Source organism: Pogona vitticeps, chromosome 6 (assembly GCF_051106095.1).
Source record: "Pogona vitticeps strain Pit_001003342236 chromosome 6, PviZW2.1, whole genome shotgun sequence".
Taxonomy (NCBI): domain Eukaryota; kingdom Metazoa; phylum Chordata; class Lepidosauria; order Squamata; family Agamidae; genus Pogona; species Pogona vitticeps.
The window spans coordinates 20,513,153-20,536,511 of NC_135788.1; the positions used below are offsets into that span (position 1 = coordinate 20,513,153).

At 38.4% G+C, this 23,359-nt stretch overlaps 1 protein-coding gene across 1 annotated transcript in view; it reads right to left on the reverse strand.

Annotated features, from left to right (window-relative positions):
• The window catches only part of PLXDC2 (plexin domain containing 2), a 262,609-nt gene that overhangs the window by 88,300 nt on the left and 150,950 nt on the right, over window positions 1-23,359 (reverse strand). The window contains exons 3-4 of the mRNA XM_020801961.3: window positions 17,189-17,335; window positions 5,954-6,023 (exon numbers count right to left, since the gene is read on the reverse strand). Coding sequence (XP_020657620.2) covers window positions 5,954-6,023; window positions 17,189-17,335 — 217 coding nt within the window. The remainder of the gene's footprint in view (window positions 1-5,953; window positions 6,024-17,188; window positions 17,336-23,359) is intronic.

Below are 23,359 nucleotides of genomic sequence, written 5' to 3' on the forward strand. Positions count from 1 at the left end.
GTGGCATCTTAAAGACAACTACATTTTAATGTAAGCTTCCATGGACTTTCTTAGCCCACTTAAGTGCAAGTGACCTTTAATATCTAAACTAAAGATGGGCATGAGCCAAAAAATGAACCAGGAAATTCATGGAAAATTGTTGATTTGCTGATTCGGGTTGGTTTAGGTTTGTCCAAACCTAAGAACCTGAACTAACCCAAACTTTTTTAGTGTTTTCCCAAACTTCTTGGTTTGTTTCTCCCCCCTACAGCCTGCCCTGCCCTTTCCCACTGCCTCCTTCCCACTGCCTCTATCACCTCCCTACCTTTCATTGCCCCTGCTGCCACAACCATCATTTTTAAGAGGCAGCCCTTTTTTAAAAAAAAGTTCTGGTTCATGCCCATCTCTGATCTAAACTGTCTTAAAAATGGCTAAGAATGAAAACTAAAGTAAGCACAAACAGCCATTCATCTTCATGGGTAATTTCAGGTTCGCAAATATTTGCTGATATTGTCCAACCTGTTATATGCTTCTCCTTGTTTCGAAGATGTTCTTAGAAGACATGACAGGAGAAGAAAATGCCAGCCACATTTTATGAGTATTATAATACTTCTTTCCTTTCTGAAACAGACGGGCAGGAGAATAGGTCATGAAGGGCATTCAAAACACATGATCTGCATGATATAAGCCAAAACTGGAGACTGAAATACCGCATTGACTAAATGGATTAATTGATTAAAACATTAGGTAAAATGTTCTGTGCAATTAATTGGGCATCAATTTTAATATAGTGGGAAATGTCTCTTCCATGGGGAGCCTGCTGTTACGCATATATATCATCTAGAAATGGAGGAGGCCTTGTTCTTGCAAACTGTTGCCCCCTCATCCATATTTTAATTTACCACCTGTCTCTCCTTTAGGGTTAAAATTAGACAGCCACCAATCCCTTCAATCTACTTTTCAATCCATAACTGACACAGGGGTAAAGGTACAGTGTGGTCCTTGGACCTGTGCAACGGTAGACAGTATCCCCAGCTTTCAGCCTTCTACTGTTTATAACTTTCTGTCCCTCCTTTGCATTGAAAAGCATTTGGAACAAAGAATATCCAACACCCCTGGATAACCTCTGCCACTGGGATACTTTTTTGACCCAGCCAACGTAAAGTACCAGAATTTAATTTTTCCATGACGAATAGGTCCAGAGATGCTCTTATACTTAAATGCCTTTACAGAAGTTTCTTTCTGAACACCAAAAGCTGTCAAGGATTAAAACAAAAATACCTCCACACTCAACTGAGTTCTGTCACTGGGGTGCTTTTTGTCCAAGTCAATTTCAAGATCCAGATTTGAACCAAAAAAAAGTCCCATGATGTTTTCCAAAGAAAATAAACTGTAAGAAGTAGAAGTAAGAAAATGCATTGGCTCCAAACCACTGCTTTGAATTTTGGACATTTTATTACCCTATATTAACTTAGGATAGAATAACATCTTGCAAACTCATTTGTGTACCTTCTAAAACATTTATTTCTGGATGAAAGGTTTATGATAGATTGAACTGACTAATTGATGATTAACTACAACTTATATGAATAATCAAGTTAGGACTGGCAAATTAAGTGATAGTCATAAAAGAATAAACTACAGGCTCTTTATACTCACCGGATGCAGTGTGCTTCCCTCCCCTAAATTGGTTGTGCAATTGTCCACTCACTAGCAGCATCACGGGCTTCTCTGCCCTGCCTCCCACAGAGGAGGCAGAGGAAGGAAGAGTGCTGCAGCCAGTGGATGGGCGAGCATGGGGCACCCATGGGACACTGGTGCGGATGCCATGCCAAACAGCGGTTCATGACCATCTCTACTTTTGGAAGTGTCCGTTTTCTTCAAGCAAGTAACTCGCATTTCCAAAAACATTTCTTCAAAAAAGAAAAAGGTTCTAATTCAGTGCTAGAATGAAGTGTTCACCAGGGTCCTTAGGAGAACAAGGGGGGGGAGGAGAGAGGGGGTAGAAACTGCCAATTCACATTTGTAAGCCTATTAAGGCACCTTCCACTTTTGGAGCTCAGTGTATACAAAGCTCTTCGCTCCCGCTGACTCCTGCAAATTGTTGTCCAGATAGCTACAGCTCAAAGAAACCCAGTTTCCACAGGTGTGTATCACGGAGGATGACAGAATATTTTCCTCACTATGTTGATTGCACCTCAAAATCCAAAACAACTCTCTGCCGTTCCTAACATCTTACCTTTGAAAAATACCATCTCCACTCTTGAGGCAAGATTGGTTTTACAATTCAGTGCAGCCTAATCCATTATTGTCAGGAGGCACACAGACACCATTATATGTTTGTGTGTTCCCCTGTGGTAATTTTTCTTTTCTTCTTCACACTGTCAGCTGCCTCCTCTCAAACTATCCTTTGCCAGTTCTATTGCTCTCTCTCCTAAATGGAAATCTCTGAAACAATATGTCAGGAAGCTTTTCTATTATCAGAGAGCTTGAAGGTCTCCAGTGATTTTCCAGGTACCAGAATTAGCATACAGAGGAATCCCAGATGACAGATAACCACCTCTAGAAGAACATGATTTGATTAATTATACTAATAATGGCAGGAGAAACTGATTTACTTTACAGCCATGAAGGAAATGACCTTGGTAAAACATGAGCTGAGGGTAAGGAAACACTAAATGTCCAAATCATCCAATTTGATTTTCTTTCTTTCTCATTAACTGAGGGTCCAAAATTATAACACATCTACAGAACTGGGAAGTAACTAATTACAAATAGCTAGTTATTTGTAATTAATTTATTTGTCCAATAAGGATACAAAATGACATTATATCACAATTTTAATGATACTGCACTTGCAATTGAATGAAGAATGACAATACTCCTTTAGTGATATTATCCTAACTTTTTAAGTGTTACTGTTACAAGAATGTAGCTTGACTAAAGAATGGAAGAGGAATATCACAGAGTTCAAGTGCTGGATAGTGTTGTGCCTTGTGTGGGTGCTTTATGTTCTGTCCATTTTGGGTGATGATAGTGGTGGACAGCAGAATAGAGTGTTTTGTTCCACAAGTAATGCAAATGCCTTGTTTAATTATTTTTGGAAAAGGCAAACATTCTAAAAGAGTTATTTTTTAAAGTGGTAACTATAACAATAGCTTAATATTGCAGAGTGGGCTGCTCTGAGCTACAGTTGCAGCTACTTGTTTTTTTAAAAAACATAACCTTCAAAACTGCACACATTTAGAAAGAAAACTGTAAAAAAAATGTAGTCCCAACAGGGGAGAAACCCCCCCCCCAGCTCCTCTCTAATTTGGCAGGATATTGTGCTTTCCACTCCAAGCTGTAGGGCCTAATCACAGATTACCTACCCACTTTAACTGATTAAAGTTACTTCATGAAGAAGAAGCAAACCTCATGTCACAATCTTAAAATGAGATCCTCAAATACAAGAGATTGTCAAGATTCACACCTTAGTTAATCACTGGCCAAATGACTTCAATCCCACTCCTCATCCCATTAATTCACTCCAGCACCGCTTGGTTCACCCAAACCACCATTTCCCTTTGCAGTGGAATCAGGCAAGACATGCTTTCTGCCAGGAAAAAAAAATTCCCCCCAAAACAGAAAGCCACTCCGACTTATGGGAAACCCATAATGTGGTAATATTTTGATATAATAGCATATCCCAATATGAGAAAAGGTCTTGTGGCAGCTTAGAGATTAAATGATTTCATTAGGCCATCAGCTTTTATGTACTCCAGCTCACTTATTCAGATGCATGAACTGGGCTGGACTCCATAAAAGCTTAGGCCACATAAAACAAGTTAGTCTTTAAAGTACTACAAGACTTTTTTCTTATTTTACTGCAACAGCATTAGTAGGGCTACCTCCTTGATTTCTCTGATATACGAACTGTGGCTCCTACAAATCAAGAAGAACAGAGAAAAAATCAGCACGTCCAGTGTGTGTGTGTGTGTGTAGATTACATTTCCCAGGGACATTAAAACCAAACAAATTCCACAGGATGCTTCTTTATCTTGGTACACAAGTCTCATCTATCCCATAGCCTTCCAAGTCTTGGAAAATTCAGGAGGAAGAGATTACTTGTTCATGGCTATATCTAACAGTAGCTATTGCTCTGTTTCTGTGAAAATAAGACCTAACCTGATTATAAGCCCTAGTACGGTTTTTCAGGTTGCTCGGAATATAAGCCCTATCCCAAACATAAGCCCCAGTTAAATGAAACCCCACCCTCCACTATTGTGCAGCAACCAGAAGAAGATGACATGACTGTATTTGAATAAATGTTGAGTGTTGTATATGAAAAAAAATTAAAACATCCCCTTAAAATAAGCCTTAATGTTGTTGTTTTTTTGGAGCAAAAATTAATATAAGATCCTGTCTTCTTTTTGGGGAAACACGGTATCATTATCTCTTTAGATTCTTAAGATCTATGCCTGCCGTTTTCTCATAGTAACTTAGACCCTCCCAGCAGCTAAGCATCCAATATGTTAAAATCATGCTGCTAGCGGTATTTCCTTGGCTGTCTACTGGTTAGCCACTCCCTGCCTCTTCCAAAAGCAGCTCTTTGCTCACCTGTGCTTCATTTATCAAATACAGAGGAGGGAGTGGGGACTTTGCGTTGAATTGTCTATTCCAACCTCTCTCTTCATGTATACAGTCACACAAGAGAAGTGCAGTGCAGCGTATTTAATGGCTTTGTAATATATGCATCAACGCATTCTCTGAGCTGACTCTGAAGAGATGGTCTTCATTTCTCTTGCAGTTAGTTAATTAATGTGTTTTAAAAAGAGGCAACATGCAATGGGCATCACACTTGTTTTCGCTTGCAGCCTGGCATGCATTAGCTGTAGGAAGCTGTTCATGCCAGTTTCATTTTAATCATATGATGGGAGCATTTACAGTGAAGGCCATAAAGAAGCAGTTATGGCTGCCTGCACAAAACACATTCCTTCCTGAGCCAAACTAGATATGATGCTGGTGCATTCTTTTTTCTAAACTGGTAATAAAGCAAAGCAAAACAAAGCGTGCTGCTTATATACCGCGCCATAGCACTTCAAGCACTCTCTGGGTGGTTTACAAGTTAATTATGCAGGCTACACATTGCCTCCCCAGCAAGCTGGGTACTCATTTTACCGACCTCGGAAGGATAGAAGGCTGAGTCAACCTTGAGCCGCTACCTGGGATTGAACCCCAGGTCGTGAGCACAGTTTTGGCTGTAGTACAGCAGTTCAACCACTGCACCACGAGGCTCTAATAAGCAGATGTAGACAGGAAGCTATAACGCAAGGGGAAGATGGGGTTATACTCTTTCCTTGCAGAGGAATATAACAATCATCATACCAGAGTGGGGTGTTTTCACTGGAGTTGTGGTGGGGTGAAAAGTGTTGACAATGCATTTCCCGTGCACCGTGTCCCCTAAGTGAACTGCTTCCCCACACCGGCTTTCAAAATTTTCCTTTCAAAGATGCAACAGCAAATGGTAGGTTTCGTGTCATTTCTAGATTGGCCCCATAAACACAGTTTCAGTACTGGATTAAATATCCATTCATTTGCCAGCCACAACCAACTATTGGCCAATCAACCAGGTGACTGCTTAATGAAATCCTGTTTGTATGAGATGATGAGTGAAGAGGCCTACAATATTCTAAATAAATATATGATAGCTAGCAAAATCCCCTCCTTCTGGTCATGCATTTAACAATGTGGGCAAGGAAAGGAACCAAGACGACACTCTTTCAAACTGTTCATCAATGTTATCCCTAATTCTACAGTTTCACTTGCCCAGGAATCTAAATGAACTGGACATCAGGCCTTTTAGGTGTTAATGTAAGCGCCACCATCCTCCACATTATCTCTTAAAATCTGAAGTGTGTATACAAATATACAATGTTAAACATCTGAAGCCCATATCAGATTATTCAGACTGAATGGGTAGAAAGCCACTTACCCCCAGTTGCCACAGTAATTTCACGTAGGAAATGGCCATAAAATGGGAAATCGAAGGATAGATTCACTCTCTGCAAGAATAACACCAGAAAAGAAAATCAATAATGTAAGGTATAGTACTGGAGATCTATTCACTCCTGTATGTAACCCAGCCCTTAGCTGTTGCTTTTGTTTTCAGGTTTTCCCAGCAACGTTCCAATCCTCGATTTGGAATCATCAGAGCTTGGCTGAAATAGTGGGCAATGGCTGAAATTCTGTTGTCTAGCTCTGCTGGGACAACAGGACTGATTCCACTGGCTGATTACTATTGATTAAAGGCTTCCTTTTGTGATTTCGGAGTAAATATGGCCTCTACTTTATGCCAACGTTGTGTGCATCCAAGAATTGCAGAAGGAAGTCATTAATCAGTGGTAACCTGCCACAGCCAGTGACATCATCCTTTTGCACAGGCAAACCCTGCCCAACAGAACTCTGGCCCAGCTGCCTGTGAGAAAAGGATGTTGCCTCTGTGCTTACTGGAAGTTCACAAGTCTGGATTCACAAGAGTTCCCTGCAAGCACCTTTTCTAACAGATAGCCAGGCTGGAGACTTAGCCTATTCTAGGTCACGGAACCTTCTAGCTCTGCCTTTTTCCAGGTTAGCACGATTTAGATGTGGGCCTGGTACTTGGGAGAATTCTGGGATCTGAAGACCAAAAAACTTGCATGGCACATCTGTAGTAAATACCCATTGTGTTTGTTGGTTTTAAGAATCTGATAGGCCAAACTGAATGTTAAGGGGAACGTGTTTCCCCTTCTTTTAGTCTGTTTTCACCTCCACAACACAACTTCCTCAGGAATATGTGCCTTGGAAATCAGATATGCAAATTTCAGCCCATGCTTACTTTCCAATTATCAACAACAAAACAAAGCATGTTGGGATGCAAGATTCAGAGCTGAAGGATCAACCCTACCACAAAGAGATGTCTTTTACTATATGAGGGAGCACTGTTTCTACAGGTGTAAAGCATATACTTTTGTTTTATATTCAAAGTTACCAAGGAAGAAAGGAAAGTAATATACTTCTGGAAGGGAAAGGAATCAAGGACCCACCATCCTTCTGATATAAAAGCTAAAGCAGAGGTTGCATTGACTAACATGCACTAGAGCCCTAAGGATATTTATTCTGAAGTAATTCTCACTGATTCCAATGCAGCTTACTCCGAAAAAAGTGTGTTTAGGATAGTAGTATAAGTTAGCATCAAACAGGGTTCCCGAAAACCATTCTAAATAAATTGAAATATATTTTGAATTTTGAGAGTTCCAATTCAGAGTGCAAATATTATCTGGAGAAAATTCAAAATATTGAGCAAAGTTCATTCATCCCTTTAAAAACCGCAGCTGCTCATTTTACTTTTAAAATTCTGCACATTCCCTCAAAAACCTTTTCTTATTTAATAATGAAAATAAATCTGAAGCTTCTCCTTGAAGTCTCTTTATCTTCCCTTCCATCTTTCATCCTTATTACGCCACACTCACTTGCTATGCTATGGATTCCCAGAACTCCTTCTCTGTATACATAAACCTTTGACCTTTAAAAACCATTCTTCAAATTAACATCTTCCACAAAACTGTCTTTAGATCAGGGCTGGGGAATGTGTGACCCTTTGAATGCTGTTGGACTGTATATTCCATGACCCCACATAGGACAGAATCAGAAGGGAAGCTGGAGCCCAACAACATATGTTCTGCTGCAAGTTGCGTACCCCTGCTTTAAATCTTACTTGTCTTTCCTTTTTCTTCCTATCTTACCAAGGACTTTTGCAGAGTGCTTACTATTTCAAAGGGAGAATAGCCACTTGTAATACCTGCTTCAGAGCAACCTGGGCTCTTTCGGCCTGAGTGTACCGTTACTCAGTACATATCCAAGTCCCACGAGCCAATGGCATTTCCTCCTACCAGAGTAGAAGGTGCATCGGACTGCAGGTTAGCTTAAAAGGACTGTTTCCTCTCAAGTAAAACAGTTTCAAACTACAGATCTAAACACCCACTTGGTCATTCATATCCTAGCCTGGTTCAGTCAGAACACTAACCAACATTTAGTGTTACAGGAACAAGTCTGTTTATATCGAGATTCTTTGTGAACCCCCTTCACTCTTCCTTAGGCATAACCATAAGGGGCAGAATAAAACCACCAGCTTTCTTGGGTCAGCAGAGTACAATTAATTTGCTGTCACCCCTGCATTAGGAACTAGAGTCAGCTGATGCTATGATTCATTGAAACAAACCAAGATCAGAAATAAGTTTGATCTTCCTCATGTTCCATTAAGCTATAAATTAAATCAAGCACGGTTTTCTCTTGCTTGGATGTTATGGCCAATGGTATTTGGTTTAAATAGAGAAGTAGAGATTTCTAATCTTCTTGTTGTTGTACTAGAGAACAGAAAGGATATGCACCTGCTCAAGTCTCAGCAGCCTTCTTTCTGTGACACTAAATTATTGTTGTTTAGTCATTAAGTCGTGTCCTACTCTTCGTGACTCCATGGACCAGAGCACACCAGGCCCTCCTGTCTTCCACTGCCTCCCGGAGTTTGGTCAAATTCATGTTGGTAGCTTCGATGACACTGTCCATCCATCTCATACCTAAATTATATGGCACTAAATGAACAGAGACATCTTCTGCTTTTGATTTATCATCCACCCTGAAGAAGAGATCTGATGAATTTGAAAATTAGATCTGCCACCGCATGTTGCATTTCAAATCAGAGCTTGGAAGAGTAAAGAGTTGCTGTGCAAAAACTAACTCTTTAAAGTTTTTTTTTTAACTTCAAAACTGGTTTGAATGAAGATATGTTGTTATGGTTGCTTTAGGATTTTTATCATTTTCACAAAAATGTAAACTAATTGAAATATAGTCAGGTAATTGTAACTATTCAAATATCCTATAGATCATCCCTGGAGACTTTCTAAATCCTTGTGTGTGTAAGAACAAGTATCTGGTCTGAGAGATTCTTCTCCTTCTCCTTGTCATGGGCCGGCTTCAATGTGAAGATATCTCACTTCAGTAAGAAAAAGTGATAATGGCTTGTTTTCTGCATTTGTTCACTGATTTTAAGGCAGATTTCTTTGGTTCAGTGGTAGCTGGGAAATCTGGCTTAATAAAAAGCAGGATCTTTGCACTAACGCTGGTGTGCAGTGAGGGGAAGAAAGGGACAAATAGTGCTCAATCTTAGCTACACATAACATGGTTCAATGATTGTCCAAACAGAGCTATTAACATTACATGTCGTCTCAACTCCCACTAGTTCCATTCACTGAATAAAAAAGGGAACTCTTGTGCAGAAAGACTTACATCACATTCCGGATCACATTTAAACAAAAGTTCTTATTATACACTAGGTTTTGTGCAAAACATCTGTGGTGTGATGTTTTTCAATGATTGCCTCAGGTATTCTGAATCACATATATTGTTATATTTTGCTGCTAACAAAACCTATTCCAGTAAAAGTTATCCTACGCACTTTGTGCTTCTAATCCTCTGAGATCAACAGGACAAAAACTGCATACCAAATAACAATATTTCTCCCGTAGCCCCAACTGCCAATTCAACAAAGAATGCAACATACACAAATCATATGCAGAGAAAATGGGACTTTCCTGGGACTTTTCATTAAAGTCATTAATATGCAAAATTTGGTTTAGTTTTGGAGATTAAGTGTCTCTTATGTTTCCATGCATTAATTCAGTCTTCTCAGTTTAATAAACATCTGATGAATTAGGCTTTTTACAAATTTACATTTTCTTCTTTTACAACCTAGAGAATACCAAAATAAGTGATTAGCATATTCCTAGCCTAATCTTTGCATGATGTGAAAATTGTCCTTTATGGTATAATGATGGAGATTCATCTCTTCGCAAGGGCAGACAAGACATTACAGGCAGGTTTGGACAAGGTACAGCCCCTAGAATTCTTAACTTTCTTAATAGTTTTATAATTCCCCTCCCCCCACATTTATTACCCTTGAAAGAATATGTAAAACAGTGAAGCGATGTCAAGTACAACTAGACATTGCATTTTTCTTCCTGCACCTGCAGATGCAAGATTAAAATCTTGATTTAACTACAATTGGTATTGCAAAATTAAATTCTTTTTTTGTAAGTTTGAAGGGAAGATTTGCTATATGGTGCCTTTTTACTCTGGGTGGATTGCCAAAGTAACATTTAATATATATTGGACAGCACAGCCTCTTATCGGGGAAGAGTCATATTAACTTGGATATGGCTCAAGAACACGTGGTTTTAAAACTATTGTCCTTGGATAGCACAATTGCAAGGTTATCCATGTAGAAAAACTTGAAATGTATACAAGTTATAAAACTGTACTGGCTAAACTGATAACCATTCATGGCAGTGGATTACTAAGTTCTCTGTCATAGGGTGAATTTAGTAATTAAAAACAGAATATGAAACTAAGAAGGCAAAGCACACGGGAGAAATCATGTGCCACTGTATGTCTCTGAAAGGAAAAAAATAATCAAAATCTAGATTACCTATAAGATTTGCCAGCACCTTAGAAAACAACCATCAGTTTTCACATTCCTATCATGATCAATGCATTAAACCTACCATATTTAAATTCCAGGTAGTTTAGAAAAATGGCACAACAACAAAAAAAGGAGACATGTGATCCATCCACATATACAAAATTCCGGACTGGGTAATATGTTTAATGTATTACAGAAAAGTTATGAACAAAGTCAGCTTGTAAGACATGCAGAAATCTTCATCCATTTGAAATGGTATAAAAGTTGCCATTGACGCGAATAAGCCAAGGCTTGGTCAGATCTATGATGCCCATTATTCTTGAAAACAGTCTCCTAACAAGGTGCAATGGATCCTTTTAAGGAGACAAGCAGGGTAAAATATTTTTAATAAATACATAAAGATAAATAAATGGAGTCTGCAGAACCTATAGGCTAAAAAGGTGTGAAGGTAATAATTTGTGGTCTCTCCTCTCTCTGCAGAATAAAGTTTGGCTGGACCCAGTGCAAATCTGTCCATTGCCTTGGCTTTGTAGGTTTATATGAGAAAAGAAGAAATCATATTACTGTATCACTAAAATGGATAAAACACTAATTTTCACTACTTAGCTGGGGCAGACACAGGTTGATTTGTCCAACAAACCTGTTCCCAATGTCCTCTTGTTTTACAGTTTCTGGCCAATTCAGGGCTATCCAAAGCATATCAAGACTTTGGGCCCCCACCCACAAGTTTACACCTTCCTTTTTAAAAGCAAGATAAATGGCTATGATTAATGGTAGTTTAAGACTGAATAGTCATTTTAAATTTCCAGCGTTCTCTGTCATTGTAAATAAACACAGCTCTGGACATTTCAAGTGATAGAACCAGGAAACATCCCAGTCTCAAGCACAGAGCCATAATTTTGAAATTGAAATTAAGTAATTTTACATGTTTTGGAAATGAAGATCCAGCTAATATTTCCAGATCCTGAAAGTGCAAAAGAAATATCCAGCATCCAAATAATTGCACAGGGCCCTATCATCACAGGCTGATTTCTGCAGTTTGGAAGTGTCTCTACATGCCCATCTGACATTTCTGCCCCCCAACTCCAATTTTGGTTGCAAAAATGCAAATTTATGCTTCCAGAGGCTAATTAAAGTTTTTTACGGGAACAGCAGATGAAAGGCTGGAAGTAATTCCCATTTTTTTAAAAAGTTCTTTTAAGTTCTAAAACAGCTCAGGAAGAGATGATGGACCTCTCAAGCCCCCAAGGGTGCATGTGTTCAATAGGTCACACGTCCACTCTAGCGGATCTGCTGTTCTGTGACCTCTCTGCCACCTCTGATGCCAGTGCCACCCAGTAAAACACATCTGTCACTGTACCCCTCCACATATCAGTCCTCAGGCTCCAGCCACCAGTTTTGAATTAGCACAGTGAAATAGTAAAATAGCACTAGATGGAAATAAGTATGTCACCAAAGGAGGCAGTGTTCTTTCTTTCCTTTCCTTCTTTTAAATTTCTTACTGAGATACAGGTTCACTTACCAAAGCAAAAATAATGTTGACCAAAGCAGTCTTCAATTCTCACATTCCCAAAATCTTAACTGAACAGTCACAGCAATTCAAAAATTGCTTCTCACTGGGATAAATGTTCCAAATATCAGAGCACCGTTACTTGGAACTAATTAAGTTACGGATAATGAGTAATGTAACTAATAGTTGCAAAGTTACTTTTTGGATATAAAGAGTAACACTTTGGATACAACGAGTAACTTAGTAATATGTAGTTGTAATGAGCAGCATTTAGTTCCAAAAGTTTCTTTTAAAGGGCATTTAAAGTATATTAACATGATTTTCAAAGATTTTATATCATTTTCTTAGTGTTACTTTTATAAATATGTGTAAGGTGCAATATCAGAATAAGCAATCAAAATATTTCTCTAGATGGTTGGCATGACCAGTGCAATATCATACAAAAGTGTAGTGCAATGAGGTATTCAATGATGATAATGGCAACCTGGTTGTAAAGAAGCAAGTCATAAGACAACAAGTGCTTTTTAAAAGGTAATGGTCTGAGCTCTGCTAAGGGTCTTCAATGAGACAGAGAACTGCGAGTCAAAGTATGCTACCACCGAATGGTACCACTAGCTGCAGTTTCAAATCCCATGCTATGTCACCAAAATCTGACTACAGTTAATCTGACTATAGTGATGCCTTGCAAGACAAAATTAATTCGTTCCGCGAATCGTGTCGTATTGCGAAAATTTCATCTTGTGAAGCACGGCCATAGATAAATTCATCTTATGAGTCACCAAAAAAATCACGAAATGCTTTCGTCTTGCGAGTTTTTCATTGCGTGAGGCATACATCTTGCAAGGCATCACTGTATACTGTTTGCAAATTGCAAAATCCATGTCAGTTCTAAGCATCTTACAAGCAAGGAGTCAAAAATCTCTGTTTCTAAATGGTTTGGCCTAACTGAGCATGGGACTGACCATCCCCCCCCCCCCCCCAAGCTCCATAGTCTCCTTCATAGACAATTCACCTGAAGGGGTCTCTGAGCCAATACAAAAGCATATCTTTATTTCTTAGCCTAGCCTCTGGCATGGTGTACGCCAGCTGGCCTGCCTCCAGCAGAGTGTGGAATTTTAATTTTTTTAAAAAATTATTTTGCAGTTCAAAAAATGTGCTGGGAGGGTCGGGATTCTGGGAGTTGCAGTCCAAAATGTTAGGAACACAGGAAGGTGTCACTGACTAGATTATATCATTGGTCCATCCTGCCCAGTACCGCATTGGTTCCAGTTAATTTCTATAATTTTTTTTGCAACTCAACTGTATAAAAGGTCAAGATTCTACAGACCACTAACAGAGTTAGAAAACTGCTGAATAGAAAAGAATAATAAAACAAAAACAAAAAAGATTAATTTCATTAATTTGTAAAAGTATTGTTGATAAGAGTATGGTAGCAGTATGGGTACTTAAGACAGTTTGGGGGGAAAATTAAATATCAATATACTAGAAAATATTTGGACACAAATATCAACTACCCAACTGTACAAATTGGTATCACCTAAATCTAAATAAACGGTGTTAAAAGTAGTTCATAAGTGGCACTTGTGTCTTACAAAACTACACAGAATTAATTGAGAAATCCCAGAATTGTGCTGAAGGAATTGTGGGTATAAAGGATCATTGGGAGGACATACAGATAGTTTGTCCAAAAGTAGAAGCATTCTGGTATGAAGTAACCAGTTGGTTAGAAAATATAACAAATCAAAAAATAATCCCAAATGAAACCTTACTACAGTACTGTTCTCATGATTTACTGGAGGAAATGAAAATTTATCCAAGAAAGAGTTCATGGCAGTTCTTACAGGAACAGTGAGAAATCAAATTGCCCAATGCTGGAAATATGTTCAAGATCTTTCCTTGCAAAGATTCTTGAATAAAATATGGATAGTCAGCATTGCTGGAGAAACAGACTAGTCAAGTCAGACTGTAGAGAGGAGAAATAAAATAAGATAATTTCATGAAGATTTGGCAGCTTCTGTTGACCTCTGGTAGTGAATAAAAAATATAGAAGAAAAAGTAGGAAACAGGCTGGAATGTCGGTTAGTTTAAGTATTTAAAGTTAGATATGAAATATGAATAATGAGCAATCAAAGAGAGTGAAGTAGTTAAAGAGATAATTTTGGTATTGTACATACTGCATATGAACGTACAAGAGTCTATAAATAAGATGACTGTGATTGTATTATAGTTTATATAGTTCTTTTATGCTATTTTAAATGGATTGTCAATAACAAAAATTTAAAGCATTTTCCATAAAATATATGTTCTTTACTCAAAATCCACGTTTCTACGCAAAATAGAAGGGTATCTTTTTGCACACAAAATATTTGTGAGAACATTTCTTGGGGAAAAAATTACCAATTGGCCCATATATATGAAATCTCCCATAATCTCTCCCGATTTTTCATTTTCACAAGAACAAAATGATTGAAGCTTTACTTCCCTATTGCAGCCTGAGATAGAAGATACTCAGATTCATCCATATTCAAGCTGGTCACTCTACTCCAGTTAGTAAAAAAAATGTTCTTCTAATTTTAATTTCCTCAAACTTAATTGGCTACATTCCTAAGAGGATCTAACCCAGAAGGTTCACATCCTGAGATTAGCCTTGTCAGAAGTACTACCCACATTTGTGCCAGTGTTGGCTGCAAGGTAAGTAGTATCTATCATTATTAGTTTCTTGGATTTCAGCAGAATGAAAGTACTGTGCATAAAGACATTCATGTTATTTTAAAGGATAACACAAGTACAAGTACTTTCACTGCCCCCTTTCAATCTGCGTGTCTATTTATTTGAAAGTTTTCTTAATTATTATCTGTCTTATTTTTATGTTTGGCTGCTTTATCTCACATTTAGTACAGCCATGCACCGATCATCATCATCATGATGTGCTATCAAGTCAATTCTGGTAACCCTTTGTTCCCCCAGGATTTTCCAGGTAGTGAGGACTCAGAAGTGGTTTACCATTCCCTTCTTCTGGGGGTACCTTTGGACTGTACAGCTTGCCCAAGGCCACACAGGCCGGTTCTACTTGCAGGAGGCAGGGGAGAGTCAAACTCCCAAACTTTGGTTCTGCAACTAGACACCTAAACTATTGAGCTATCCAGCTAGTTGAAGTACACCAAGATGTCTTTAAAAACACAAACCCTTGGCACAGTCAACCCTTGCAAATTTATTAGCTCAGCTCGCTCATGTTTAGTAGTAAGTGTAAAGTCAAGACTCCTGGCAGGGTTGCTTTCATTTGAAACAAAACAGAAATGGTTGAAATTCCTTTGATCAAACATCCAGACTGTTTCATCCTGGTCTCTTACCTGGCTCATTTTCTAAGACTGCTCAAGAAAAGATTTACTTGCAGAATGGCTGTGCTGTTAAATTTGCAGCACCGTTTGTTTTTTATTATCAAACAACCAACCATGTCTAGAAGTTGCAGATAACTCATATTGTGCAATATCAGGTTCAGACTTAAATCAGGAAACTGCCAGACACCAGAATTTCCACTTTGCTCTATTCATTTATTTGCTATTCTTTTTGGTTGGCTGGGGAAAGAAAGTTTCTATAAATTATGTCGTGTCAGTCTAAATCTAGAAGGTTTATTACCTCTCTCTCCTTCCATATCCTACAGAGATTCTCTTCTGTCTACTCCTCCTCTCTTAGCCTGTCACCTGGTTGGTGAGTTTATTTGCCCTGGGAAATGACATGATACAACCCAGTGGATAATTGCATTCTAACACTCTTATTTCTTTCTTCCTGCCATTCCTTAAAGCTGCAGAATTTTCCTCTATGTTTTAAGAGTTCATGGACTACAGTGGACCCTTGACTTACAGACGGCTTGACTTACAGACTTTTTGAGTTACAGACTTCTCTGGCTGCAAAATTTAGGTTCAACTTGCAGACTGAGATTTGACTTACAGACCAGAAAAAAACCAAAATGGAACAAAAACGGCCTGTTACGGGATTAATCGGTTTTCAATGCACTGTAGGTCAATGGAGACTTGACTTACAAACTTTTTGACTTGAGAACTGCCTTCCAATACAGATTAAGTTCTCAAGTCAAGACCCCACTGTATATCTTCAAGCCAGTTTCGTGCTATGGTGTCAGTTTCATCCTATGGTGTCATTCTATGGTGTCACCTCTTCCAAGGTGTCAGAATTCAGTCCAATCACTCCAACAGAGCAAGACTCCATTGCCTCACAACAATGGACTTGTCATTTTTCCTGCTGCCTATAAACCCCTTCTCAGGGCCATACCAACTCTTTCCTTCACACAGCTTTTAGTATTTGGCCTCCTCTACAAATACATAATAATAATTAAGTCAATTCTGATTTATGACCACCCTTCCCAGGGTTTTCTAGGTAGAAAATGCATAGAAGTGGTTTATCATTCCCTTCTTCTGGGGGCATCCTAGGACTGTGCAGCTTGCCCAAGGCTACATAGGCTGGATCTTCCCCAGGAGGTACAACCTCTGGCTCTGCAGCCAGACACCTAAACCACACTGATCTATCCACTCAGCTTTGGAATACATCCAGCATCCAATCACACTTGTAAGGTGTCAGCCTAGTTTACTATTCTTGCTGCAAGGAGTATGTGACTGGAATTAGCCAAAGCAGATTTTTGATCTGGAAGTGAAATTATATCTGCCACATCTGTTATCATTAAGAAGAATCAACTGCAACAAAACAACAATATTTTGAGATGGACTGAATAGTTCTCAGAAATGCAGGTTCTGTGGCATCTCACACAAATCTAAAAGGCTAAATACAGAGCTGTTATTTTTCCTTCTAAATATGGAAGTTAAGCTAGTCCATTGGTGGCATAATTCATCCATCATGTGAATGGAGTGGAAAAACAGTCACTGGCTTGAATGACATGAAAATGATTTCCCTTTCCTGCCACAATAATTCTCTGTAACTTTGCTCTAAGTCTCCAGAGAGATTTTAAGCTCATCCGGGGGGGGGGGGGGAAGGTTTTCTAAAGGGAATATATTCTGATGGACATGTAAACTAAATCAAAAAGAAGCAAAAATAAAAATAGATGAGCAGAAATGGGTTCAAGGGTGAAAATTCTGTGACAGCTATTCTATATAAAAAAGTGCTATGTGTAGCACAGAGGAAGCCAGGATATCAGCTACAAATGATTAAATATCAATCTATAGCAAATGCCTTACTGCTGCTTGCCGGTGTGTGTTGGAGAGGATACCATGAATCTTCACTTTATCTTTCTCCATTTTGTCTATGTTCACCCATAGATCTCGGCTGGTGGAATCAAATGGTCCATACGTCCTAGAGGTGTAGTAATTGTGATCCATATCCTCCTGCAAGGGAGAAAAAGCATTTTAAATATCCACACTGTTTTCAGTGGCTTTATAAAATTGCTTGTGAAGATACCCTCTTTTTGTCAAAGATAAGAAAATGTGTGAGGGTCTGTTACATCTTCACATATCTGTCCTAAAATATTAATCCAAAATATGGCAATCTGAACATATTCATATGTGCTTAGCACTTTCATTTATCTAGCATAGCATTTCCCATCAACAAACTATTCTGATGTTCTAGGATTTTTTTGTATTTCCTTCTTTCCCTCTACTAAGTACAAAAAGCAGTTCAGAAGTTCGTCCTTGCTACTTGAGAAAAAAAAAAACAGATGAAAACACATATGCTGCTCTGTTCTATGTGGACCAAAGAACCATTGCCATTTCATTAAATGAAAAGAAGTTCACCTAGCACGTAGTACGATGTGCAAAGCAAGTAGATGACATTATGAAATCTAGAGTGCGATCACTTTTAATGATATTGTCACCATAGGCAGGGAAAGACGATATAGCAGACTTCTGTCTGTTACTATTTCATTCCTCTCATTGCCATCTCCTCATTTTCCATTTCTCATTCTATGTTCACCAAAACCTGGAGGTATCAATCACTATCACTCAATGTCTATGGAAAGGACAACAGAATCTTCTTCAAATTTATGCACAGCGGTGTGAATCCACATCACTAAGCTTTACCTCACAGTATTTCATAGTCACAAATTTGATAGCTTGATAATGAGATCTCTGAAGTCATTCAAGGACTTAGCTATAGCCTATACTCTGTGCTGAGAAATGCACATAATAAATTTTGTTGCTTCTTGAAAAGAGCACGGACACAATTATTTATTAGTGATCACTATGAAACCTTGGCATCTGCTGTTTGAGAAGTAAAAATGCTTTACCCTTGAGATCTCTATTTAACCTACACTGAAAACACGTGGGCTTAGATTTTAAGGGGTGAGGGAGAAGTGGGTGGGGTATCTAATGGACAACTAGCTCATGATGTTTTCTTGGTACATCTTACATAACACCACCCACAGGCAACAAGCTTCTACAACACATGGCACATCAAGCTGAACTCAGCTATCTAGTCCAGTCTAGCAGCATGGAATATATTTCACAATCCTGTCTCCCACTTCCACCCCATGCCCAATCCTATGCATGGGTAGTGGGCCTCTATGTGCAGTGAGTGAGACACAATTTGGGGAGGTTGGCAGATACTGTGTGCTGTTCTGGAAATAATTGTAGCCAAAGATGCCCTGGTATTCCTGCTTCTTAGTTAAGCCAGCCTTGCCCACAGTTATGTATTTCTTAATAATGTTCAGATTGTTGAACTGACACTGAAAATTCTGCTGATTCAAAATGTAGCTGCCAGAACAGGTGAAAAGATGAGACTTATCATGTTAACATGGTTTTGCCTGCATTGGTTGCTGAGTTATATCTGAGTCCACTTCAAAAGTCAAATATGGTCCTTCCAGGGGGATCAGGAGGTTTTCTACTGATGAGATATAGGGCATGTGTGGTCTCCTGATACTCCTGGAGCACATCTTCCATGATCCCTCACAATCATGCAGTGTATGCTGTCTGAGGGGAAGTGCAATCCAACAGTATCTGAAGAGCCAAGCATCCCCCATGTGGTTATGTACGATGGTGATAGTTGCTGATTTATTCTGATTTGGTTTTTTAATGATTGGTTTATTGAAACTATGTGTTAGATACTGAGTATGATAGAGAGTCAGAATATAAAATTCTGTAATTCATTTTTAATTTTTTCCCCACAATTTCTGTTGCTGCATTGCTACTGTAAATGTTCAAAGAGAAAGATATGCAGGAAAAAATAGGCAAGGCTTTATTAACTCATCCCCATTTGGACATGTGCACCTCCAGGTGATTGCAGATGCTTCAACATTTGAAGCTGCTCTCAGCCACTCTAACTGCTGAACTAGCACAATGGGCTGAAACCATGCCAGTGATCTCAGCATGTTGTGCATCTGTTTCATGCTGTTCCTCAAAGAGAAAATGTCTTCTGCTGCTGCTTCTAAGGTAAGCTATCCTGTGATCATTATCACATCACATTTCCTGATTATTGCACTTGTAGAAGAACAACTAGGAAATGCATAATGCCATTTAACTGTGAACATTCTATGTGAGCCTGGTTAATTCCCAAATGCTTATTGCATGTGTGTTTGGCACACATGTCCTATGTGATGCATAAACTACAATAAACAGAGAAGAGTAACAAGAGGAGAGGTACTCAGTAAAAGAATTCAAATGTGTCACTACATTCCTTAGAAAATTGACAGCTTTTATTTTGGTTTTGCTTTTGAAATACTCTGTTTGAGATGTACTTCCGGTGATTTGTAAAGCATCAGGAATAGAAGGTAGCAGAGGTCTCAGACAGAACTGGGATCTTTATTTTGTTTGCTGCTATAGCAGCTGATGAGAAGAGGAAGCCATGATCTTGCAGATGCCTCAAGGAGCTTCTATTGTGTGTGTGGATCTTACATGGTCTCAAGTGATCAAAGGAGTCACTGTGGACTCACTTGTTCCTAAAAAGTCTTTAGCTTTTGGTTTTTCTCCTGGATTTGAGAAACTTTAGGGAGAAATTTCCAAATGGAAAAATCCAGATGGGTTAATTTGCGTATTTCTTTGGATGTACTTGCTATCCCATCAAAGACCTCTGGACAACTCTTAAAAACCATCATTAAGATCTGTACATTAAGAACAACCATCATTAAGAACTGTTAGACGATCCTATGAAGACTATCAACATGTTAGCCATTTTACATTTTTATTACATTTCTCTCTCTCCCCCCCACCTCTCTAGTGATGGCCATAGTTTACAGTGCCTCCAGACAAACATCACTGATGTAATACAAAATTTCCTCTAAGAAGTAACATACAAGAAATACAACGAAAGATTTTGTTTCTGATTCAGCATCACAAAATCAACTATGATAAATGTGTAGCTATTGACAATGAAGAGCTCTGTGTAATGTCATTAAAATGACACCTAATGTTCCTCAAAGGAAAGAAGCTAAACAAAACAAGGCTGAACTAATCTGTAAAGGAACTCATGTAAATATACAACCCTATTTTTGTCCTTTATAGAAACAAACAAGCACACAAACAACCCTAGGGGAAATCAATCAGACACACCTCCTCTCCTCCCCTCCACTGCTTCCAGCCTTGATCAGCTTATCCCAAAAGTTGAATTAATCATTTTAAACTGCAATGGATTACAGAATAAGGAATACACAAATATTCACTACCTGTCTTCTATTTCTACTAAGGGATCAAAGGATATCCCAGTTATCATTTCTAAAACTCAAACACCCACATTAGCAGCATATAAGATACAAAATGAAGCTAAATGGTTTGCTTTATAAAAGCAAACTTTAAATGGCACCTTGATTCTTGCTTTCCTTTGAACCAGCAAATCATAGACTCTAATTATATCCTCCAGCTCCATAATCTAGGATACATGGCCATGTATAATAAATAGCTACTCTGCTTTTGGATAGGCAAAATCAGATCCTGTTACAATTGAAGTCACAGACACGTTTTCCTGGAAAAAAAAAATCTCACTATTATATAGTATATTAGCATAAAAAGCTATACTGTATTCTGCCAATAATAACCCCTTCCCCCAATATATTTTAAACAACAGTATCTTACATATAAAATCATTTAAAACAATTTGGGATGCATAAAACAATTTATGCAGTTTAAAAACCATTTTAAGCCATTAGAATTATATATATAATACAGAAAACAGCAGAACTTAATCCAGACAAGATCCAAGACCTCAATGTCATTGATGAAAAGCCTGGTTTTTACTTGGCACCAGAATATAGTGAGGTTACAATCCTGCCATGCACCAGGGTATAGCAGTTGCAGACGGAAAAATCCATGCAAATTTCACTTGTTGTTGCTTTGTTTCTTCACGTCTTCATCTTCTCCTGCTGCCATCGACTTTTCCTAGCATTACTCTTTACGAGCGCGTCTGGTCTTCTTATGGCATGCCCAAAGTAGGATAGCTTTAGTTTTGTCGTTTTTACTTCTAGGGAGTGCTCGGGCTTGATCTGAGCTATGAACCACTTATTTGCCAGTCCAGGATATCCGCAAAGCTGTCCTCCATCTCCATAATTCAAAGAAATCAATTCTTTTCCAAGAGATTCTAGTAGAGCACTGTATTTTCTTCCCCGTCCCTTCCATTTACCAGGAGACTGTGGGGAAGAGAGACATGTTTTCATGCCATCTCTCCATCCAGCTCTCTTTCCCATCTCTATTTAAATTACTCAGCATGCAGATCTTTCCATCAATACATGCTAATCATGCAAGGGGAAGGATTACATTCTCCACTGGGGGTAGGGAAGGGTGCATTTCCTCAAGGTCTGCATGCCACTGGTGGGCAGTTCCAAAGTCAGTGGTAGGTAGGCCAAGAGCCCAAAGTGGGTGAAACTAAACTTTCTCTACCTTTCTACAAGTTCCTCTGCTTTATTTGTCCCTTCCCTTTTCTTTCCTGTCCGGATAATTTTCAGGGGAAAGGAAGATTACTCTTTCCAAAATTCTGAACCATTGCCTTCTGAAATTAGGCACAGGTACTCATGAAATTAACTCAATCCTGCCCTACCCTACTCTAAGTCTATTCACCAATAAATCAAATAATCAAATAATCAAATAATCAAATAATCAAATAAATAAATAATCAAATAAATAAATAAATAAATAAATAAATAAATAAATAAATAAATAAATAAATAAATACATACATACATACATACATACATACATACATACATACATACATACATACATACATACATACATACATAACTTGTATTGAACATACTGGGAGAAGCTAGAAAGGCTATGAGAAATGAAATAGGGCCAAATTTTGCCAAGGGTCCCATGAATTGTCGCCTCACAATAAGCCTTACTGCTCTTTTCTTGATCCCTCAAGCTGTAATCATGACTAAATACAGTGGATGGCTGCTTGCTTTGTATATCTAGGGACCCTAGCAATACAATAAAGTCAAGGGGTATAGGAAAATAGGTTCCTCATAATTGTTGGATACAGATTTGATTTAATGGTCTCTTGCAATGCAAAGGCTGCAGTGCAGTGAAAAATTAAACTTTTACATATGCCTCGTGAACAACGGTGCCATCAGGGTTTTCTGAGAATATGAAACACTTCTGCTTCATTTTTCATAGAGACTTCTCTTCTATTGAATGTCGAAAATTAATTTCACACTGTTTTAACCAAGAGTGCTGCATGATGGTCCACAAACAAAAAATGAATTCTACGTCTGATTCCGTTTTCCAGTAGTAAATGTGACAGAAATGGATAAGAGCTGAGAATGTTTGCATCTCTGTCAACGGAGTAAGGCCATACGATGAAAGTTCCATTAAACATAATGGAAATATATAACATCAGTAGACATTACAAACAAACAAAAAGTAGTGTAAGAAATACATAGTTATGAGTAAGATAATAATGGTTGTAGAATAGATTTATAGTGTTTATCTACACAAACCATTCTCAACATTTGGGGGGGGCACTTGCATAAATACAATAGGAAGGAAATATAGGCCAAATCAGGGTTGTATGAGTCACATAACAAACCTTATAAGGTGGTGTGTGAAGAGTTGTTTTCAGTCCGTGGTCCACTTTCAAATGTGTGATGGCAATCTTAGAAAAATCTTATAAACAACCATTTTAAAAGTTGATATTTTCTCAGTAGCATGGAGGCCTATTTCAGTATTATTGAGGTAGTGTGGAAAACAACAAAACTGATTTCTGCTAGTTCAGTTCTATGCTTGGCTGACTGGTTACATTTATATCCCAACTTATAGAACTGAAGGCACTATACACTAACCACGCTACCACACTTCATCTCCCCTAATTTGTTTCATTTATTTATGGAGTTCTGTTTCTGTAGGACATACAGAGACATCTTTCTTTTCCATGCTAGTGCCATTCTCAACTCCTAGACTAGCTATCAAAGCTGACTTAAAATAAATGTC